The following is an 18,564-nucleotide window of genomic DNA, read 5'->3' as shown; positions in this document are numbered from 1 at the left end:
AAGTCTGTCTTACCTGTGCCGGGTGGGCACTTTGTAGGTGAGCTCGCTGAAGGTGGGGTCACGTGTCAAGTAACTGTTGAGCACGTCGAGGTTGAAGAGGTGCCAGAGGTGCTTCCGGGTGATGCCCTCGGCACTGCCCATGGAGCAGATATCCAGGATGGAGAGTAGAGGAAACACAGCTTCCAGAGAGACGTGGCACAGTTCCTGCCTTTCGCCAACCACGCTGTCTGGGAGGGCGGTAGCGTGGGGAAGAGCAGAGGGCTTAGCCCCCCTGGGGGTGGGTGCAGAACCCTGGTCAGAAGCAGCGGCTGACCTTCAGTCTGGAGCACGTTTCCCATGGCAGCCGACCCTTCTTGTCTAAGACTTTCTGTGTGCCAGGCACTGCTTTGTTTTAACACACACCCTGGCACTTCGCTTGCACCACCACTGATTGTCAAACTCGTTGCAACAGAGCATAATTCATAGACTGTAAAAACTACACTCAGACACATACAACCTCAGTAGGCTTTATATATTCACAGGCAGGCAACCACCACCACTAAGTTTTAGAGAGCTTCTACTGTCCCCTTAAAAAACACAGTACCAACTAGTCGACACTCCCCCTCTAGGCCTGCCCCACCTCCAGCTACCACGAATCAATTCTCTGGCTGTGTATTTTATCTATTTTGCATGTTTCAAACATGGAATCATTCAGGGATTTTTTTTTTTTTCTGACTGGCTTCTTTCACTTAGCATCGTGCTTTCAATGCCCATCAATGCGGTGGCCTACATTATCACTTTATTCTTTTTTGTGGCCTACAGTCTGTGATCACCTCCCTTTTACTGACGGGGAAGGTGAGGCATATTCAGGTAGCACCATACTGCCAGTAAGTGTGGGAGAGTCAGAACCCAGTCCCATTGGGTGACTGTTCTTCCGATGACAGTTCCAGGAACTTCCAGCGGGCACGGGGAACAGTAACAACTCCATCTCATGGAGGAGAGAGCCCCGAAGCTTGACTCAGGATTTGCCTGTCATCTCAACAGAAGGCAGCACGTTTGCTGACTCTCATGTCGCCACAGCTCAGGGACACATGTATGGGTGTCACAGGGACAGACGCAGTTACGCACATCAGATCCCAAAGGCGTGGTCCATCCCACCCTCATCCGCTGGGCCAGCTTGTCTTGAACTGAGCATGCCTCTAGGGCTGCATCTCACACTTCACCTCTTCCCTTCTCCCCTTCTGGGCCCCAAATCTCTACTGAGTGCCCAGGTACCTTTGTGGGACAGGAGACAGTAGCTAATGGTCCAGAAATACTGGGAACGGCTCTTAGGACAGGCAGTCAGATAGATGGTATCCTGGGAATGAGGCGGCATGGTCCCCTCCAAGCGGTTGAATTCTAGAGCTGCTGGGAGACGGTGCAGGGGTCATCGGTGGGCAACTGGACAGAGGCCTCTCATGTTCCTCCTCAGATGCCCTCCCCTGGGTCACCACGACACTCCCTGGGAGCAGAGCAGGCTTGGGGTGGAAAGAACTATGCATCTTGATGTCATTCGCGTGTCTGCCCCAGTTACAAAGTGGAAATGCTACATTTTCCACTGTCTTGCCTGACCCACACATGGTGTGGGTCATCTGTCTTTTTTTTTTTTTTTTTTTTTTTTTTGGTTTTTTTGAGACAGTGTTTCTCTGTGTCGCTTTGCACCTTTCCTGGAACTCCCTTGGTAGCCCAGGCTGGCCTTGAACTCACAGAGATCCGCCTGTCTCTGCCTCCCGAGTGCTGGGATTAAAGGCATGTGCCACCACCGCCCGGCTGGGTCATCTGTCTTAAGGACACACAGACACACTCCTCCCTGGCCCCAGACCCAGCCCAGCCCCCAGTACCACAGGGGTCGTTGTTGAGGCCCTTGGGACTGTGCTGCTCCAGGACCAGGCGGTAATAGAGGGTACAGTTGCCATCATTCAGGAGCACCAAAGGCTTGACCTCCCGGCTGTTCACCAGTATGTTCCCGAAGTCCAGCTCCTTTGGCTTGGCCTGAGATCACAGTCAGCCAGCTGTTGGGGGCTCCCCCAACCCTTAGCCTTCAGAGCATTCCCCAAGGAAAGGCAGACCTGAGGTTGTGTGCAAGGATCCATATCTTGTCCCCTGCCTTCTTAAGGCTGGGTACCTGGGACTTTCCCTCCCTCCTAGGTCCTGGCTCCGCCTCCACCAGGGCCTCCACTCACAGAGAGGCATCCGGTAACGCCCATGCCCACCAGCCGAATCCTGTAGTATTTGGTGGCTCGGGGATTGGTCTTTTGCGGCTGTCTGGCTTCCCAGACCCACATCCCCACTCGGAACAGGTACTTGATCTCCTCCAAAGGGCTGAAGGTCCACGTCAGTGTCTGGGGTCACAGAGATGATTCATTCTTGCATGCATGTGTCCAGGACACCCCCTCCCAGGCTCCTGGCTGGGGGAGATCTCAATACCAAAGCTTGACACCATTTTCCATCTGCCTGTTTATTCAAACGCTGAGCACTTTGCACACATGGTATTATCTTGTCTCTGAAGCCCCTCAATCCTACATCCCCATGACAGGGCAGACTTATTTTGATGGAAACTGGAGCTTCAGAGAAGTGGAATTCCTGGACCAGGGTCAGAAACCTGGTGACAGGAGGCTGGGGCAGGAACTCAAGTGGGTTTCTACATGTGTGTGATTTCTCAGGCTCCTGTTTCCTGTCCCTGGGTGTTTATGGGTACCAAGTATTGGTAGTTACTGCTCTGCATCTGACCTACCTCAGACTAGGGACAAAGTTTGTTGTTTTAGGTGCCCATTTGGGTCCCCCTTTTGTACTAATCTGGAACACCCCTTCCTGAGAGAGTCACCCATTTGGACCATATCCAGCTAATTCAAGCTACCTGCCAAGAATCTTGCTGCTTGGATACGATGAATGATAAAATTTAGACCTGCTGGGGCCCTGGCGTCACAAATGCCGCATTCAGTCCCAACTCTGCCCTCCTAATATTGATCTTAATTAAGTACTCTTCCCCTGAGTCTCGATTTCCTGTAAGATGAGGGTGAGGAAGGTGTTACTAAAACCTTCTAAACCTCAGGCTGGGGGAGGTGACTATGGATTGCTCAGGTAGGTGTACATGATAGGCCATGAGAACCACAAGTAAGGGACGGAAAAGGTAAGCGTGACAGGTACCCTCTCATCTACGCTTGGCAATGGGGCCCAGGCACTCACAAGATTCTCATGGGGATGGATGATGCCCTTGGAGGGCTGGACAGCCAGCATCTTCTGGTGCTGCTGGGAGACTCTCCATTCGAACTCCAGGGGCAGCCGTGAGGGGTTGTGAAAGGTGAGGTCACTGGTAGAGGAACAGCCCACCCAAGTGGGCTTGAAAAAGATGCTTTTGCAGGTGTCCAGCTTCAGCTGCAGGGGCTCCTCTCGGCTCTGAATGCTCAGCTCCTGAGCCAGAGGAAGGGAGGAAGGACAAGGCTGTGAACTTTTGGCTCTCCCGACATGTTTAGGAGGAGGCATGGCTGTGCAGATTGTCACCCTTGGAAGGGGATAGACAAAGCTGCTTTCCTGCTTGAACATAGCAGCTTCTCTCGAAAGCATACTAAGAAGAATCCAGAGCTAGGTGTGGCAGATCACTCCAGAAATCCCAGCACTAGAGTAGATGAGGCAGGAGGATTGCCTTGAGTCTAAGACCAGACTGACTTATTTAGTGATATACTGTCTTTTTTTTTTTTTTTTTTTTAAAGATAGGGTTTTTCCCTGTAACTTTGGAGCCTGTCCTGAAACTTCCTCTGTAGACCAGGTTGGCCTCGAACTCACAGAGATCTGCCTGGCTCTGCCTGCCGAGTGCTGGGATTAAAGGTGTGTGCCACCACTGCCCGGCTGTGATATACTGTCTTTAAAACACAAACATCAAACTCTCAGGGACCCAGAAAGGATGTATCAGTTTTTCATGGGGTTGGATGTGGGTCTGCTTTCTAGCCCTGCCCCTTCACTGGCTGAAAACAGCACTCTACCACCTACAGTAGGAGTCTGGGGTTACTGCAGTTTTTCTCTGGCCCCAGACTCCATGAATCAGACAACTCACTGAGAAGCAACAGAGTTGTCACGGGTGGAGCCCAGGGCTCTCTCCCTACTATTTCTCTTTATTAGAGAAATGCCTCCAGCCTCTCCCACCAGCTACTTTGACAGGGACCCTAAAAATGTGGCCTAAGGACCCAGTCTCCCTCTCCCTCGCCTCCTACCTTGAGATACTGGGGGTAAAAGTTGAATTGCAGGTAGAAAATGTGCTGCTTCCATGAGGTGCCCTTGGGGCATGTGCTGATAAGGAAGACCTGGTGGGCCTCGGGAGCTACGAGGCCAGAGGAGGGTCTCAGGGTGATGTCCGAGCTGCTGTTGGGGGCCAGGCTGAAGGTCAACAGCATGGGGCCCTTGTTGACCAGAAGCAGGCTTCTGTAGGAGGGCTCCCCAGAAGACACTGCTGGGAACATCTGGGAGTTGGGGAGAATAAGAGGGAAAGGGATCCTTCCTCAGGTCTTCACCCTAGATACACATTCAGGGACACTCAGGTTTGGATGATGCTGTCTCCAAGGAGATCCAAGATCTCTGCACATAGCCCAAGCAAGGAAGAATTCCTGATAATTAAGGGAGGTCACAGCCTGCCACCAAAGAATACTTGTGTCCTCCAAAGACCTCCAGACATAGGGATGTGGTGGCCTCAGGTCCCAGGGAAAGTCAGGTCTCTAAGGCCTGTCCTCAAATGTAGAGGAGGAGTTGTTTTTAGCAGTGATTTCCAGTTACTCTTTGAAGACTTACTTCCACCCATCCTCGGGGGTCATTAGCTCTTTCTAGATGATTCTCACTCAGGTGTCAGAGGGAGATCAACCACAATAGTCCCAGCTCCTAAACACTTCTCAGCCATCTTGGACAAGGCCAGGACTAGGCTAAACGCTAAACAGGCTTCACAACCCAAGGCCCATAATCCCTGGGCTAAGTTCCTATCTGGCTGTGCCAAAAAGCTCATGTGAGTCAGTACAGAAGCAACACAGGCTGCCACTAGACTGTGGAAAGGCCTCAAGTCACACTGGGAGGAGCTGGCCAGGGACCAAAGGCATCCGTGAAGCATCAGGGAGCATCAGGGAGAGCTTTATTTGAGGGAGGAGCGGCCTCGAGGTGGATATGAAGGAGGCACAGGCTTGGGATGGTGAACAGAAGGGAAGACGATGGAGAAAGCAGGATGGTCTCATGCCATTGTCTCAAAGAGGTGTCCTTCCCAGTAACAAAAACCGGTGAAAAATTGACATAGAGCTAGAAGCTGGGAAGGGACAGCAGAATTGGAGTCTGTGAACTTGGCCCCAGGCCATGCACTTTTCATCCCTGTGCTATCCTGCCTCCAGGGCCGACGATACCTCCAAGGTCTGTCTGAGAAGAGGTCTGGGAATTCATGCTTTGGGCTGGTTTATCCCTAGGGTCCAGCCTAGGGCTTGGGAGCCAGCAGGTGCTCAGTGAGCAGGACAAATGAAGGCGTTGGAAAGTATAGAGGACCAGGTAAAGGTTCCAGATGGAGTGGAGAAGGACTGGTACCCAGTCTTTAGACCGTTCTTGTGCAGGGACCATGGTCCAAGAGCATGCTATTCATTGGCCTCGCTCCCTCGAATGGCCAGGAAGGACATGGGGGTGTATTACTGAGGCCTTTAGAAAGAGAGGCGGGGGTCTCTCATCCTGCTCCCACTGTGGTTGGGGCCGTGCTCACCTTGGGTACATCCAGGGAATATTGGGGGATGTGGTGCTCTAAGGCAGGGTAGTAGCTGTGTCCTCGAGCCCGAACTTTCAGACACCAGGATGGGACCACTGTGCAGTCCTCCTCAATATTGCTGTAGCTCTGAAGGACCTGCAGGGGACAGGCCACAAGGAAATTCAGAGTTCAGTCTGACCCTAGAGGACAGTCACCTTCCCTCCCTGGTCCTATGCTGTAGGCATCCTATATTGGGCGCAAGAAAGGAGGCTGGAGGGAGGCTGCAGAGGATGGCCAGCCGTGCCCTGTCCCTTCAGCTGGAGCCTCTGACTGGCTCTCAGCACACTCTGTGGGAGGAGAGTGGGGTGAGATGTGGACGCAGCATTCATTCTGTAGGAATGGGCCCAGAGCAGTGCTGGCCAATGGAAATACAACACGAGCCACAGATTCCGGCTGAAAATGATGCAATTTTAAAAGTTTCCATGTTTGTTTAAACATTTTTTAAAAAGTGAAATTGATTTCAATAATACATTTATTTAACTTGGTAAACGGTATCATGCAATCATTATAAAAGCTATTACTGAGATAGTTTACATTCTTTTCATATTAAACCTATGAAATTTGGGTATATTTTACACTCACGGTGCATCTCTACTTGGACCACCATACCTGAGTTGTTCACTGGTCATGTATGACTTTCCTGCCAGCACAGGTCTGAAACCTGACATGCTCAGCTTTGGCCAGCCAGAAGTTAGCATCCTATTCCCCCGTCTCTCATTTCCCTGCTAATACATGAGGATGGGGACGGTTAAAGGGATAGGCATGGTGGCCCATGCCTTGGTCTACATAGGGAGTTCCAGGCAAGCTGAGGCTACACAGTGAGACCTTGTCTCATAAAAAAAGAAAGAAGGACAAGACAAGACGCTGGGGGTATCGTTCAGTTGGTAGAGTGCCTGCCTGTCATGCATCGGGCCTTGGGTTTGGTCCCCAGCACCAAATGAACTGAGTGTGGTAGTTTATATCTGCAATTTCAGTACTCAGGAGATGGAGGCTATCCTTGGCTATATGGCAAACTCAAGGCTTGGCCTGCACTAGACAAGATCTTCTCTACAAAAACAAAACAAAACAAAACAGAACACCGCAACCAAGCTTGGAGGCTGAGGCAGAAAGATTGAAATGAGTTGAGGCCAGCCCCGACTATATAGTGAAAGGAACCCTGTCTATGATAAACAACAGAAAACACAAACTACAAATAAAAACAATGACTTTGCTTTGGACTAGGTCTTCAAGGTCTAGAAACCAGGGACCCTCTATCTGAGACCTCCAGAGAGCTCCTCCCTAGGGTACTAAGTTTTCCCAAAGTGCTTTATTCCAGCTGAGTTCTTCCCTGAGGGGAGGGGAGGGAGGGAGACCACACAGAAGTGGGAATCAGAAGGACCAAGTCAGGCCATGAGCCTGGGCCGATCAAACCAGTAGAGGGCACTGTCCAGCTGAGGAAAAAACAGGAGAAGCCTGTGTGGAGAGGATGGGCTCTGTGGCCGCCTGGCGTCCTTGTAACTAGACTCTGCCCTTCAGGCTCCAGGGAGGGACCTTAGTCTCTCCACTTGTTTGGTCTGTATGCACACACCTTATAAACAGCGAAGGCTTCTAGCTCCACAGCATAGAGGCTGTTGGGGGCGGACGGCTGGAAGTGCAGGCGCAGGGCTACGGACTTGAGTGGGCGCACGTCACTAGTGTTTGGGGTCACCCAGAAAGGGCAGTCAGATCTGCAAGTCCAGACCACGGTGATCTTGCCCTTGGTATGGTTCCTCAGGCACAAGGGAACAGGGTTGGGGACCTCAGGCCCAGGACAGGCACCAAAGTCTACATCAATAGGCTCTAGACTGACAGCCGGGGGGAAGACGGCCAGGTCCTTGGTGCCATCAAAAAAGTACTCCGTCATGGGGGGGATATGGGGGTACTTGGTGGCTGGCAGTTCCACATCCTGCAGATCCTGCACAGGGAGAGACTGGGACAGAGTTCAAACGTCATTCATCTTGCTGCTGACTTTCTTCAGCTCCCTCCTTTCCAGAAAGACTGCAAGCTCTCCGTGCGGGTCATCTCCAGCTACACTGGTGTAGGACACAGGCCTACTCAATGACCACTAGGGAAGGGACCGGGGTCCTGGTGAGAGCAGCCTGCCTCTGTGGGGGCTGGAACATCTAGCACCCCACATACCTCCATGGGCAACATGAGGGCCCCGTTCTCATCCTGTTCCAGCTTCTTCTCTTTCAACATGGCAGCCAGGATATCAGGAGAGTAAAATGTCAAGCCCCGAGCCAGGTGTGTTCGGTACCAGGTGAGGTGCTGAGGCCTCAGGATGACTGGCTTGGTGTTGTCTGAGTGGCAAGTCCCAATCAGGTCCAGAAACAGTGGGTCCTGTGACACCAAAGTCCGCATCACATGGTGACATTTGTCGGTGTGAGACAGAGCATGGGGTAGGTGGTGAGGCAAGGGGATGTAGGGGCTGGACAGAGGACAGATGGGAAGCAGAGGCTGAAGGGTCAGGGGAGCATCCTGAGAGCCGCCCTCTAGTTGAGGAGATAGTGGGACTCCAGAACAAGTCAAGAGGAGCAGCCTCCACCTGGAGATAGGATGCTCAGTTATTGCCTGCCTTTCCCCCACTTCCCATGGGTCCTGGGCATTCTCCTGTGTATCAGGGCCAATCAGGAGCCTACCAGACTAGCATTTAGCCCTGCCCATGGAGGGGGGATGGTGGAAACCAAGGCTGTTCTACCCTTTCACTTCAAGGCCTCCAGGAGCTCATGCTTCATTTGTGAGAATCGGGCAAAGAAACCCTTCCCTAGGTAGAGGGGTGTAGCCCAGAGCCCAGTTGATGAGGACAGGCTACATCTCAGCCTAAACTTTGTCATGGTGTCCAGATACTGCACATCACATTTGCCCAAGGGGCTGGGTTTGGGCTCTAGCTTCAGAGTCCCCACCCTGCTTGTGCGGTGTGGGCTGATGTCCAAAGCTCCCCTTCCCAGCTCGCTGACAACAATACCAGTGGTCCTGGAAGCAGCAGAGCCTACGGCAAACTTGGCATGCCCACCTGGATTAGTGAGCTTTCATGCACCCCTGGCCAAACTCTGCCCCTAAAGCCATGGCAGAGAGTCTAAAGATGACCTAGGCAGACAGCCTTAGATGTTCTGAAAAGAGGGGAGAACCCACCAAGCCTTGCTTTCATCTCTGAGTCTCATGGCCTCTCACTAAACAGAATGGCCTGTTTATCCCCATCTTGGTCTCTTCTCCATCACTCACCTGGTGGTGGATGAGACAGGCCACCCTCCGGAAGCAGATGATAGGATGTGTGGGCTGGTAGGCGCAGCGCAGGGTCATACGGGCCTTGCCTGCCAGGGTTCCAAAGGTGGGCCTGATGCTGAAGACGCTCTCCTGGCAGTCAATGTCAAACTGGAAGTGAGCTATGCAGTCCGACTTGTTCTCGATCCACAGGGTCTGCTCCGAGCGCTCCCCGAGCCGGACCCAGCTGAAGTTGATGCAGTAATGCTGCAGGGATACATCAGGACCTAGGCAGAGGAGATGGGTCCTCGTGAGAGGGCTCTGTCTCCTTGTGTTGGCTGGGGTGCCAGCCTCAAAGGAGATCTCATAAGAGGTCCCACTGCTGGGATGAGGAGCGCCCTAGAGCTAGATGGCCAGTCTGGATAAGGCCCAGGCCCCCTACAAAATTCTGAGTTCCTCCATCACTATCTGGAAAGACAGGATCACCAGGTATCCAGAATGCTTCCCTACACGGCCACCAGGGGACAGCAGACACCTAGGCTGAGGGACCAGGAAGCAGAGGTCTCTCTGGAGTAGACAAAGAGCTCAAGGGAATGACTCCCTAGTGGGATGCTTATGTTCTGGGGAGTACAGCCTCCTGGGATGGCCATTACCTTTACAGAAACCAACGACTTGGAGCAGAGTTTGGGAGGCACAGCCAGAAGGCACAATGGAGAAGTAGTCTATGGCTCTGCTGTCCAAGGTCTTGGGGTGGAAGAACACTGACAGGCATTTCTTCTCTCCTGCGGGCACGATACCTTGGCTTATGGAGCATGAGAAGGTATGGTCTTTGGTCAGCATGTCCTCAGACATTTCAATCTTGAAGGGGGCGTTAACCTGTCGGGTCAGGGGTCACAGGGAGGAAAAGTTCTAGTCACAAGTTCAGGCAGTCTGTGGAAGTCTTTCTCATACTGAGGAAGTCACATGAGGGGTCAGGGACAACTCGTATGCAGTCTGGCCTATGTGAGTATCGGGTAACACAGGGAGAAAGGAGCCACGCTGTGTGTCCCACCTCAAGGCTGCCCAAAGTGGGGGCATCGTTTTCTTCTCCCAAAGGTAGTATAAGAGCTAGCCTCAGACCTGGGGTCAGGACACTCAGGGGGCTAAGGGCACCTGAACCCAGCCTCAGCTGACAGGGAGAGAGGAACACCTGATGATGGCTGTTGACACACACACACACACACACACACACACACATACACACATACACACACACATGTGTGTGTCCTGTGTTTGTATCAACAGTCACTAGTGTACAAGGCTTTGGGTCTGAGGGTGGAGAGGAGGGAGGAGGGGTTATAAGGGTGGGTCATAAGCATACCGAGTCTTGGGGTCCCTGAGTCCTGCCCCTTCCCTCTTGCCCATCCCTTCCCAGTACATGCACACCACAGACGGATTGTACAGCCTGATCTGCCGCTCCATGGTGCAGCCCACGGCGACCGAGCCGAAGTGTAACACCTTCTGGAAGCCCTCCGTGTCCTGGTCCTTCGGCTGCTTGTGCTTTATGCTCACCAGCAGCTGCGTACATTTAGCTGGGGCAGAGATGGGGTGGGGGCTTGAGGGGAACCTAGCAGGACCTCTATAGCCCCAGCTGAACAGTCCCGAGAAGGCATATGTCATTGTCCCCTGCCCACCACCGGGAGGGATCGTCTGTGACTTGATAGACAATAAAGCAGGTGAAAAGACAAGGAGGGTCCTGCGGGGGGAGGGGCACACTGAGGTCTAAAACCAGGGAGGGTGCAAGGTCTCTGGGGACAGATGGGAAGGCAGGTCTACCTGCAGCCTGTATCTGGATGCTGTTCTTCTGTCTGGCTCCCTTTCCATACCAGCACAATGCCTCGACATCATGGATGACTGCTATGCGGGGCTCAAAGGTCACCTTGATCTTACAACCCAGGCCTGGCTCCAGCATCCCCGTAGTGGGAAGTATCTGGAACGGGGTTGGGACTTCCCAGGTGAAGAAGGTGGGCAGGTCCCTACGAGTAAGGGGGTAGGTCAGGTCCTCGGGTTCTGCTGTCCTCTGGCATAAACTTGTCTCCTCCGCTCCCTAGGGCTCTCCTCCCAGGGGCTGCTATCGCCCTTCCAGGACCTTAGTTAGCCCTTTCTTCTCACCCCACATTGTTCAGACAGAACCAAGTCTCCACTGTGTCTCCAATGGCACATATGGGCAGTTGCAGGGATGATGGGCAGTCTAGCATGTGGCAAGGCAAGGTGGCCTTCAGGGACACGTAGAATACCCCTTCTTCTTTCTCAAACCACAGCTGGTCCGTGTATTCCTTCTGCAGGACAGAAGGCAGAGGAAGAGGCAGTCACCAGTGAGTGGTACCCAGGTAAAACTCGGGCTCATACATCCCACCTCTGCTAAGCCATCCCTTCAATAAATCCCTGGCAGGCGGGCTTGGTTGTAGCCCATCATGTTAGAACTTTCTGAACTCTTTTTTTTTTTTTTTTTTTGTTTTTGTTTTTGTTTTTCGAGACAGGGTTTCTCTGTGTAGCTTTGCGCCTTTCCTGGAACTCACTTGGTAGCCCAGGCTGGCCTCGAACTCACAGAGATCCGCCTGGCTCTGCCTCCCGAGTGCTGGGATTAAAGGCGTGCGCCACCACCGCCCGGCTTTTTCTGAACTCTTATATTGTCTTGGCCTCTGAGAAAAGGGCCACTTCTGTGGGAATCAAGGAATTCCAAGAAGCCAGATACAATGGCATACCCCTGCAATTGCAGCTATTCGGGAAGTGGATGCAGGAGGATCACACAAACCTAGAGGTTTCAGGATAACCTGGGCCACATAGTGAGACTATGACTCAACATAATGATCCTCAAAGACAAAAAGTTTCACACACACACACACACACACACACACACAGAGAGAGAGAGAGAGAGAGAGAGAGAGAGAGAGAGAGAGAGAGAGAGAGAGAGAGAGGAGGAGAGAGAGAGAGAGAGAGAGAGAGAGAGAGAGAGAGAGAGAGAGGAGAGAGACACAAATCTGAGAAGTTTGCAGGGATCAAAAGGCTAAGGAATCTAGAGCTTTCTGGTGATAATCACAGCCTTTATGACCCCATACCCAGTGGGGAACACCCCTCTATTGAATGAGATCAAAGTCTGAGCCTTTTTTTTTTTTTTTTGAGTCTTTCTAAGCTGTATATCTTTTTGTTTGTTTGATTGGTTGATTTTTTTTTTTTCCTGAGACGGGATCTCATTTTGTAGCCTTGACTGGCTTCATTCAACTTGTTATGTAGACCAGGATAGCCTTAAACTCAGAGAAATTCTGCTTCTCAAATGCAGGATGTACAGGTGTGTGGGGAAATCCCTGCTGCTTGGACAATCCTCCTAGTCTGAGGTCTCTGTTCTTTTGCCCTTCCCTATACTTCATTGCTTCTCTGGCAGACCTTACCTCTTCCAGAGGTCGGAAGATGATGGGAAGTGTGAGGGTTATGCCTGGGCTCAGGAAGATGGGCTGAGGAACCATGGTGAAGAAGAACTTGGTCTTGGGAGGCCTGCAGAGAAGAGCCAGGTGATGAGCATGTCGGAGCTGGGCTCAGAACCACCAGAGGAAGCCAAAGTCAGAGGACTGAGAAAACTCAATAGGGGGCCGGATTGCAAGTCCTTCTCCTTTTATTTTATCTTATTTTTTTTTTTTTGAGATAGGGTCTTGTGTAGCAAGGCTGACCTCAAACTCACTACATGGAGCCTTGAACTCCTCCTGATCCTGCAGGTATGTGTCCCCATACCTGACTCCTACAGTCCTTCGTATCAAGATCTGTGTCTGATGAAGATGATGGTCATGGAGAGATATGAATAGGCTATCCTGATTTAACAGGGACCCAGCAGGGTAGCACGGGAGCATCAGACTTTCAGAGTGTTAGGAAGAACATGATGTTGATAAGGACTCCAGCAACGGTCAGGTAAGTGTAGGTAGGACAATCATATCCACAGGAAAATGTAACTTACAAAACCAACTCGAGAATTATACAGTGAACTTTATGGTCACTCTGCCCCAAACCATTAAAGAAGTGGAAAGGGTAGGCATAATGTTCCTATAGAGAAAGTTCTAGAATAGATGGATTCACAAGCAAGTCCCACCTAGCATTAGAGGGAAGACAAGTCCAGTTTTCTGTTTGTTTTGTTTTTAATGTATGAGTGCTCTGTGTGCATGTATGACTGCATGCCAGAAGAGGGCATCAGATCCGATTACAGATGGTTGTGAGCCACCATGTGGTTGATGGGAATTGAACTCAGGACCTCTGAAAGAGCAGCCAGTGTTCTTAACCGCTGACCCATCTCTCCAGCCCGATAATTCCAATTTTAAGCTCTTCTGGATAATATAGAAACAGTCCCAATGTAGTCTTTGAAACAACCATATGTCATTGCTAAAACCTGACAGAGGCAGAAAGAAAACTACAGACTAATCTCAGAAACAAAATATTAGTAAAAAGGAACATAATAATGTTCAAATTATCCAGAAATAATTCAGAAAGTCAGTTGATATAATCGACATATAAAAAATAGGAAAAAAATGATATCTCAATTAAAAGATGTTAGGGGCTGGAGAGATGGCTCAATGGTTAAGATTACTTGCTGCTCCTTCACAGGACCCAAGTTTGGTTCCCAGAGCCCACACGGTAACTCACAACTGCCTCTACCTTCAGATCTAGGAGATCCAACACCCTCTTCTGGCCTCAAGGTCATCCAAACACATATGCATGTACACATATGCAGACACACACATATGCATATAAATAAAAATAAATTTTAAAAACAACTTTTAAAAATGTTAGAAAACCTAGCCAGTCGGTGGTTCATAATTGTAATTCCATCACCTGGGAGGATTGCCACAAGTTCGAGGCCAGCCTGGTTTATATAATGAGTTCTTGGTCAGGCAGGGCTATATAGTAAGATCCTGTCTCAAAACAAACAAAAAATTGACAGCCTTCAAAAAACTATCAACCAACAAAAAACAAAAACAACTTTAAGCATATCACATATAGCTGGGCACAGTGACACATGTCTATAATTCCAGAACTTGAGAACCAGATGTAAGGGGACTCAGTACTGTAATGTGTAATCCCCAAATTGTCTATATATTCAGTCAAACCCCATTATCACACACAAAAAGTAGGTGTGTAATACCTGATTTGATTGAGCTGATTTTAAGTTTTTAAGGAAGTTCAAAAGGAGAAGAACAACAGGTCATCTTGAAGAGGTGGAGGGCCTCACACAACCAGATATCAAGTTTACTGTAAATTCAACTAATTAATTCAGGCTGCAACGACTAAGCCCAGGATCACACTAGTCAGTCAGGAGCACAGAGCGGCTCCCAGCTATGAATCAACACATCAACAGTTGATGTGTGTCAGTGGCAGAGACACCATCAAGTGGAGTGTGTCAGCTTTCATAAATGATGCTGAGAAAACCGAACGTTCAGTTGAGGAAGTGTATTATCAAACCATTCACAAACAGCAATTCCGTATAGGTAAAAGAACAATTCGAAAGTCTCTTTGGAAAAATACTCTAGGGAAATATCTTCATGACCTGGAGGTGTATACAGAAAGGCAAATCAAGTTGTTGTTTTTTTTAATGTTACAAAAGCGTATCATATTCTTTCATTCAAAGTTCATGAGGCAAATTAAACTCTATTATTTAAGGCCAACACATATGGCAAATCCATTTGGAAACAGCAAGGAAGTTGTTAAAGCTGGAGGCGGGATGGTTCTCTGTGGGGAGGAAGGTCCCATGCTGTGGGCTCCAGTTATTATTTCTAGGATTTTCACACTGCGTGTGTTTTGAACGTTCTTCTGGATTGATGGGTTTTTAAAGGTTGTTTTGTTTTCTTTTTAAAGAGAACTCACTTCAGGGGCTTGCAGCTCAGGTTCTGGGCCCCTCGTTCTGGTACCTGTACTTTATCTTCTGGATCTTCAAGGAGAGGTTTTTCAGAACCAGGTTCCTCGTGATCTCCTTGCCCAGCTCCCAGCCTTTCCAGTGAAGCTCCTCGGTGACCTCGATGCCCCAGACCACCCTCTTCTTCACTTCGTTTTGCTTCTTGGCAACACATATTTTCCTGTCCAGGGGACTTGAAAGCTGTTCAGGCATCAGGATAAAGAGAAGAAGCAAATATCAGCGGGAATAGGATGCTAAGACTCAGAAAACAGGTGAAGATGCCCCCATCTCCATCCTGCTTTCATCGCTTCAGGGATGATGACGTCCCTCACCCTGGGGTGTGGACTAGAGAGAAAATGGAGTCCAGCATCATCACATCCAAAGTCACTGCAATGGTTTGCTCATAAAAGGCCCAGCAATGAGGTCTTACCTGAGCTGCCCTATCCAACTCCTCCACCAGGTTTGCAGACGGAGGTCCTGGCTGCTGGGTTCTGTCCCTTGGGCATCCCCAGGCACCTCTTCCTGAGGAACCTTTGCCTCCTGCTCTTTCTCAACCTGCCCTGCTCCCCAGAAGCCTCTCCTAGCTGGAATGATCTACCACAGGCATTTCCCCAGAATGCAGGACATCCCACAGTTCCTTCACCTGACCATCAGCTGGCTGTTGGAGCAGAGGAAGGAGCCAAGTTGCCTGTGACCAACTCTCACCATGCCCTCCCAGGCCAGGTCACACGCTGCTTAAGATTTAGTGTGCCAGTGTTTCCCTGACTATAACAGAAACAAACCAACCAACCACTTCTTCCATTGATCCATATCACTTATCTAGCTGAGAAGAGAAGAGGCCGAAACCTCTTAGGCAGTAAGATGGAGGACGGGTAAACTGGACACCTCTTCCTGCCATGACCATTGCCGTGGACACTCAACTCACTGCCTTTTTATCTTTGACCAGTTATTGCTTGTCTGTTGTCCCATAACACAAGATGGAGTCAACCAGTCAGCAAATATCTGTTGACTGCCATGTGCCAGGCACTGTACGAGGCACTCGGGCTATGATGGTGAAGAAGACATGAATCCCTTCTCTCTGGAGATTACATTCTCCGTTTCAGTGTTTCCTAAGAGCCTTGGATGGCCAGTATACTTTCTTTCCCTGATTGCCTATGGAGGAAAGGGGGTACAGATGATGGAGGGGAATCCATCATCAAAATCAGTTAGTGCATCTGTCAAGATCCAACCAGGAAGTAAGAAGCCGCTCTAGTGCTCAGTCAGGGGTCTCAGGCTCAGGGGGTGGGGTGCTTCCTGGGCAAAGGTGAGGAACTGAGTTCAGATCACCAGCACCCATGTAAAAGTTGATTGCAGTGGCATGTGCCTGTAACCCTAGCCCTGGGCAGTGGTGAGGGCCAGAGAGTTGGAGACAGGCAGATCCCAGGGACTTGCTAGACAGATAGTCTAGCCAAAATGACAAGCCCTAGCTTCAGTGAGAGGCTCTCTCAAAATGTAAGGTGGAGAGTGAGAGAGAAAGATACCTGATAGTAATTTCTGGATTCCAAACATGCCCATATAGACAAGTACACACCACATCACACACACACACACACACACACACACACACACACACACACACACACTACCAAGTAGTACAATACACAGTCAAAGACAGAGGGAAAAAAACCCTACAGATTATCAACATCAATAAATGCCCAGCATAATTGGAGAGAGAGCTCAGAAGTCAATAGCCCTTGCTGCTCTGGCAGAGGACCAAGTCCATTCCCAGCACCCACCTGTACTCATATCTGCCCAGGGCTCCATCTAGGGAGGGTAAGTGCCAGAGTGTAGATGGGGGAGTCAGTCCCTCAGATTCTCACCACGTTGTACTGTCACAACACCCCTTCACGGTCTTGCCACGCTTGATCCACCATCCTGACCAGATCCTCACCTGGGTAGTGACACTGCTACTTGCCAATGTGCTGGCGCTCAGGCATGATCCATCGTTCACGGTATTCACGGTGCAGTCTCCGCTCTCCCTGGGCCTCGTAGTGTGGCATGAGTGTGCGATGAGCATCTAGCCAAGTCAGAAATTCCTACCAGATCCACACAGGAGTCTGGAACTGGGAGGGAAGCAGAGGAGGAACATGAAGAAGAGAGTTGATGGAGGAAACTCACCATTATTGAGATGGAGGAGAGGTATGCTCCCTATTCTGACAGTGCTCTGAGGTGGCCCCGTGAGAAACGAGGTTGAACACAAGCTCCAGAGCTTTGGCTCAGTGGCCTGAGTGCCACTCAGGAAACCACACATAAAGTCCATGCAACCATGTTCTTCCATGGTCACACATGACATTAGTTTGCTTCCTACTGCTGCAATAGACGCCATGACCAAAAATAACTTAGAAAGGAAAGGGTTCATGTTTGTCTTCCAACTCCCAGGAAAGTCAAGGCAGGAACCTGGAAGAAGGAACTGAAGCAGGAACACTTTTTACTGGCTTGCTCTCCATGGTTTACTCAGCTTGCTATTTAGACATAGCCTCACTATATAGTCCTGGCTAGCCAGGAACTTGCTTTGTAGACCAGGCTGGCCTTGGCTCACAGAGATCTGCCTGCCTCTGCCTCCCAACTGCTGGGATTAAAGGTATGCATCACTGACTGACTGTGACTTGCCTTTTATTTAACCTAAAAATCTCCCTTTTCAAGTTGGTGGTTGAGTTCTCCGTGCATTCAGATTCAACAGTCTCATGATCACCTGTGGGAGTTTACACACTTCCTGCAGACACACTCATTCCCTCTTCACCAAGCAGAGAAAGCCTCTGTTGACTCATTTCTTCCTAGAGGGTTCTCCAACCACTGGAGGGAACCGTCTCCGTTCGTGCCTTCATCCCATCCATTCATTCACAGAGCGTTTGCTGAACACTTACTACCCAGCCTGCACTCTGCTAGACATGGGACAAGACAAGTAAGGTTCCTACCTTCAACCGTAAAGTGGGTGATCCAGACGGGATCCAAGAAATGCAAGCTGGGGATGGGGAGAAGAGTCGTTACTTCTCTGTCTTTGGATAGCTTTGCAGTCCTGCCCCTATTCCCTGATCTCTCAGATATCGGGGGATTCGACAGACAGTTCCTGCCTCACCGCTCTGAAAGCCCCCACACAACACATCAATCTATCTCTGAAAGGTCAGAGAAGAGAGGAAACGAAATAGGGTAGAGGAGCGGTCCAACCCGGTCTTAGGGCAGTGAGCACGGAGCCTACTAGGGACAAATGGGGTCATTTCCAACGTTTCGCGGTGAAAAGACGGTGCAGCTGTGGGGATTTTGTTGCCTTGCCTTTTGGTTTTGTTTTAAACCAATTTTCTAGTTTCAAGGTGGGGAAAAAAAGATACCACCAGCTCCTTTTATTTGCCTAATTTCCGATCTTAAAATTTTCCAAAATAACCGGTGGAAAAACGGGGGTGGGAGGAGTGGGTGTTGCCATGTATAGTCGAGGAGAAAACGGGTAAAACGAAGGGAACAAATTATACTTAGAGGGCTCCTCCAGGTCTCCCTGATCCCGCGTCTGATTAATCCCACCCACGACGAAAGGGCTCTCTGAAGACCCGCCAAGATTTCCTGGAGGAAGGGGTCTCGGTACAGACACCTTCCTTGACACTTACTTCTCTCGCTGGGCTCCAACGTT

The 18,564-nt window shown here is 50.2% G+C and overlaps 1 protein-coding gene across 1 annotated transcript in view; it reads right to left on the bottom strand.

Annotated features, from left to right (window-relative positions):
• Cfap65 (cilia and flagella associated protein 65) overlaps nucleotides 1-17,956 on the bottom strand; it is a 33,500-nt gene extending 15,544 nt beyond the window's left edge. The window contains exons 1-18 of the mRNA XM_059278846.1: nucleotides 17,861-17,956; nucleotides 16,837-17,008; nucleotides 14,923-15,107; nucleotides 12,424-12,526; nucleotides 11,147-11,313; nucleotides 10,811-11,010; nucleotides 10,421-10,566; nucleotides 9,649-9,871; nucleotides 9,017-9,282; nucleotides 7,934-8,134; nucleotides 7,344-7,724; nucleotides 5,735-5,872; nucleotides 4,227-4,472; nucleotides 3,205-3,429; nucleotides 2,202-2,360; nucleotides 1,860-2,010; nucleotides 1,255-1,383; nucleotides 14-227 (exon numbers count right to left, since the gene is read on the bottom strand). Of these exons, the coding sequence (XP_059134829.1) occupies nucleotides 14-227; nucleotides 1,255-1,383; nucleotides 1,860-2,010; nucleotides 2,202-2,360; nucleotides 3,205-3,429; nucleotides 4,227-4,472; nucleotides 5,735-5,872; nucleotides 7,344-7,724; nucleotides 7,934-8,134; nucleotides 9,017-9,282; nucleotides 9,649-9,871; nucleotides 10,421-10,566; nucleotides 10,811-11,010; nucleotides 11,147-11,313; nucleotides 12,424-12,526; nucleotides 14,923-15,107; nucleotides 16,837-16,962 (3,260 nt within the window). The 5' untranslated portion in view covers nucleotides 16,963-17,008; nucleotides 17,861-17,956. The remainder of the gene's footprint in view (nucleotides 1-13; nucleotides 228-1,254; nucleotides 1,384-1,859; nucleotides 2,011-2,201; nucleotides 2,361-3,204; nucleotides 3,430-4,226; nucleotides 4,473-5,734; nucleotides 5,873-7,343; nucleotides 7,725-7,933; nucleotides 8,135-9,016; nucleotides 9,283-9,648; nucleotides 9,872-10,420; nucleotides 10,567-10,810; nucleotides 11,011-11,146; nucleotides 11,314-12,423; nucleotides 12,527-14,922; nucleotides 15,108-16,836; nucleotides 17,009-17,860) is intronic.
• Between the last annotated feature and the right edge of the window lie 608 nt (nucleotides 17,957-18,564).

The sequence above is a fragment of the Peromyscus eremicus genome, chromosome 13 (assembly GCF_949786415.1).
Source record: "Peromyscus eremicus chromosome 13, PerEre_H2_v1, whole genome shotgun sequence".
In the NCBI taxonomy this organism is placed as follows: domain Eukaryota; kingdom Metazoa; phylum Chordata; class Mammalia; order Rodentia; family Cricetidae; genus Peromyscus; species Peromyscus eremicus.
Note: the sequence above shows the minus strand (reverse complement) of the source record. Positions and strands in the feature narration are given on the sequence as shown.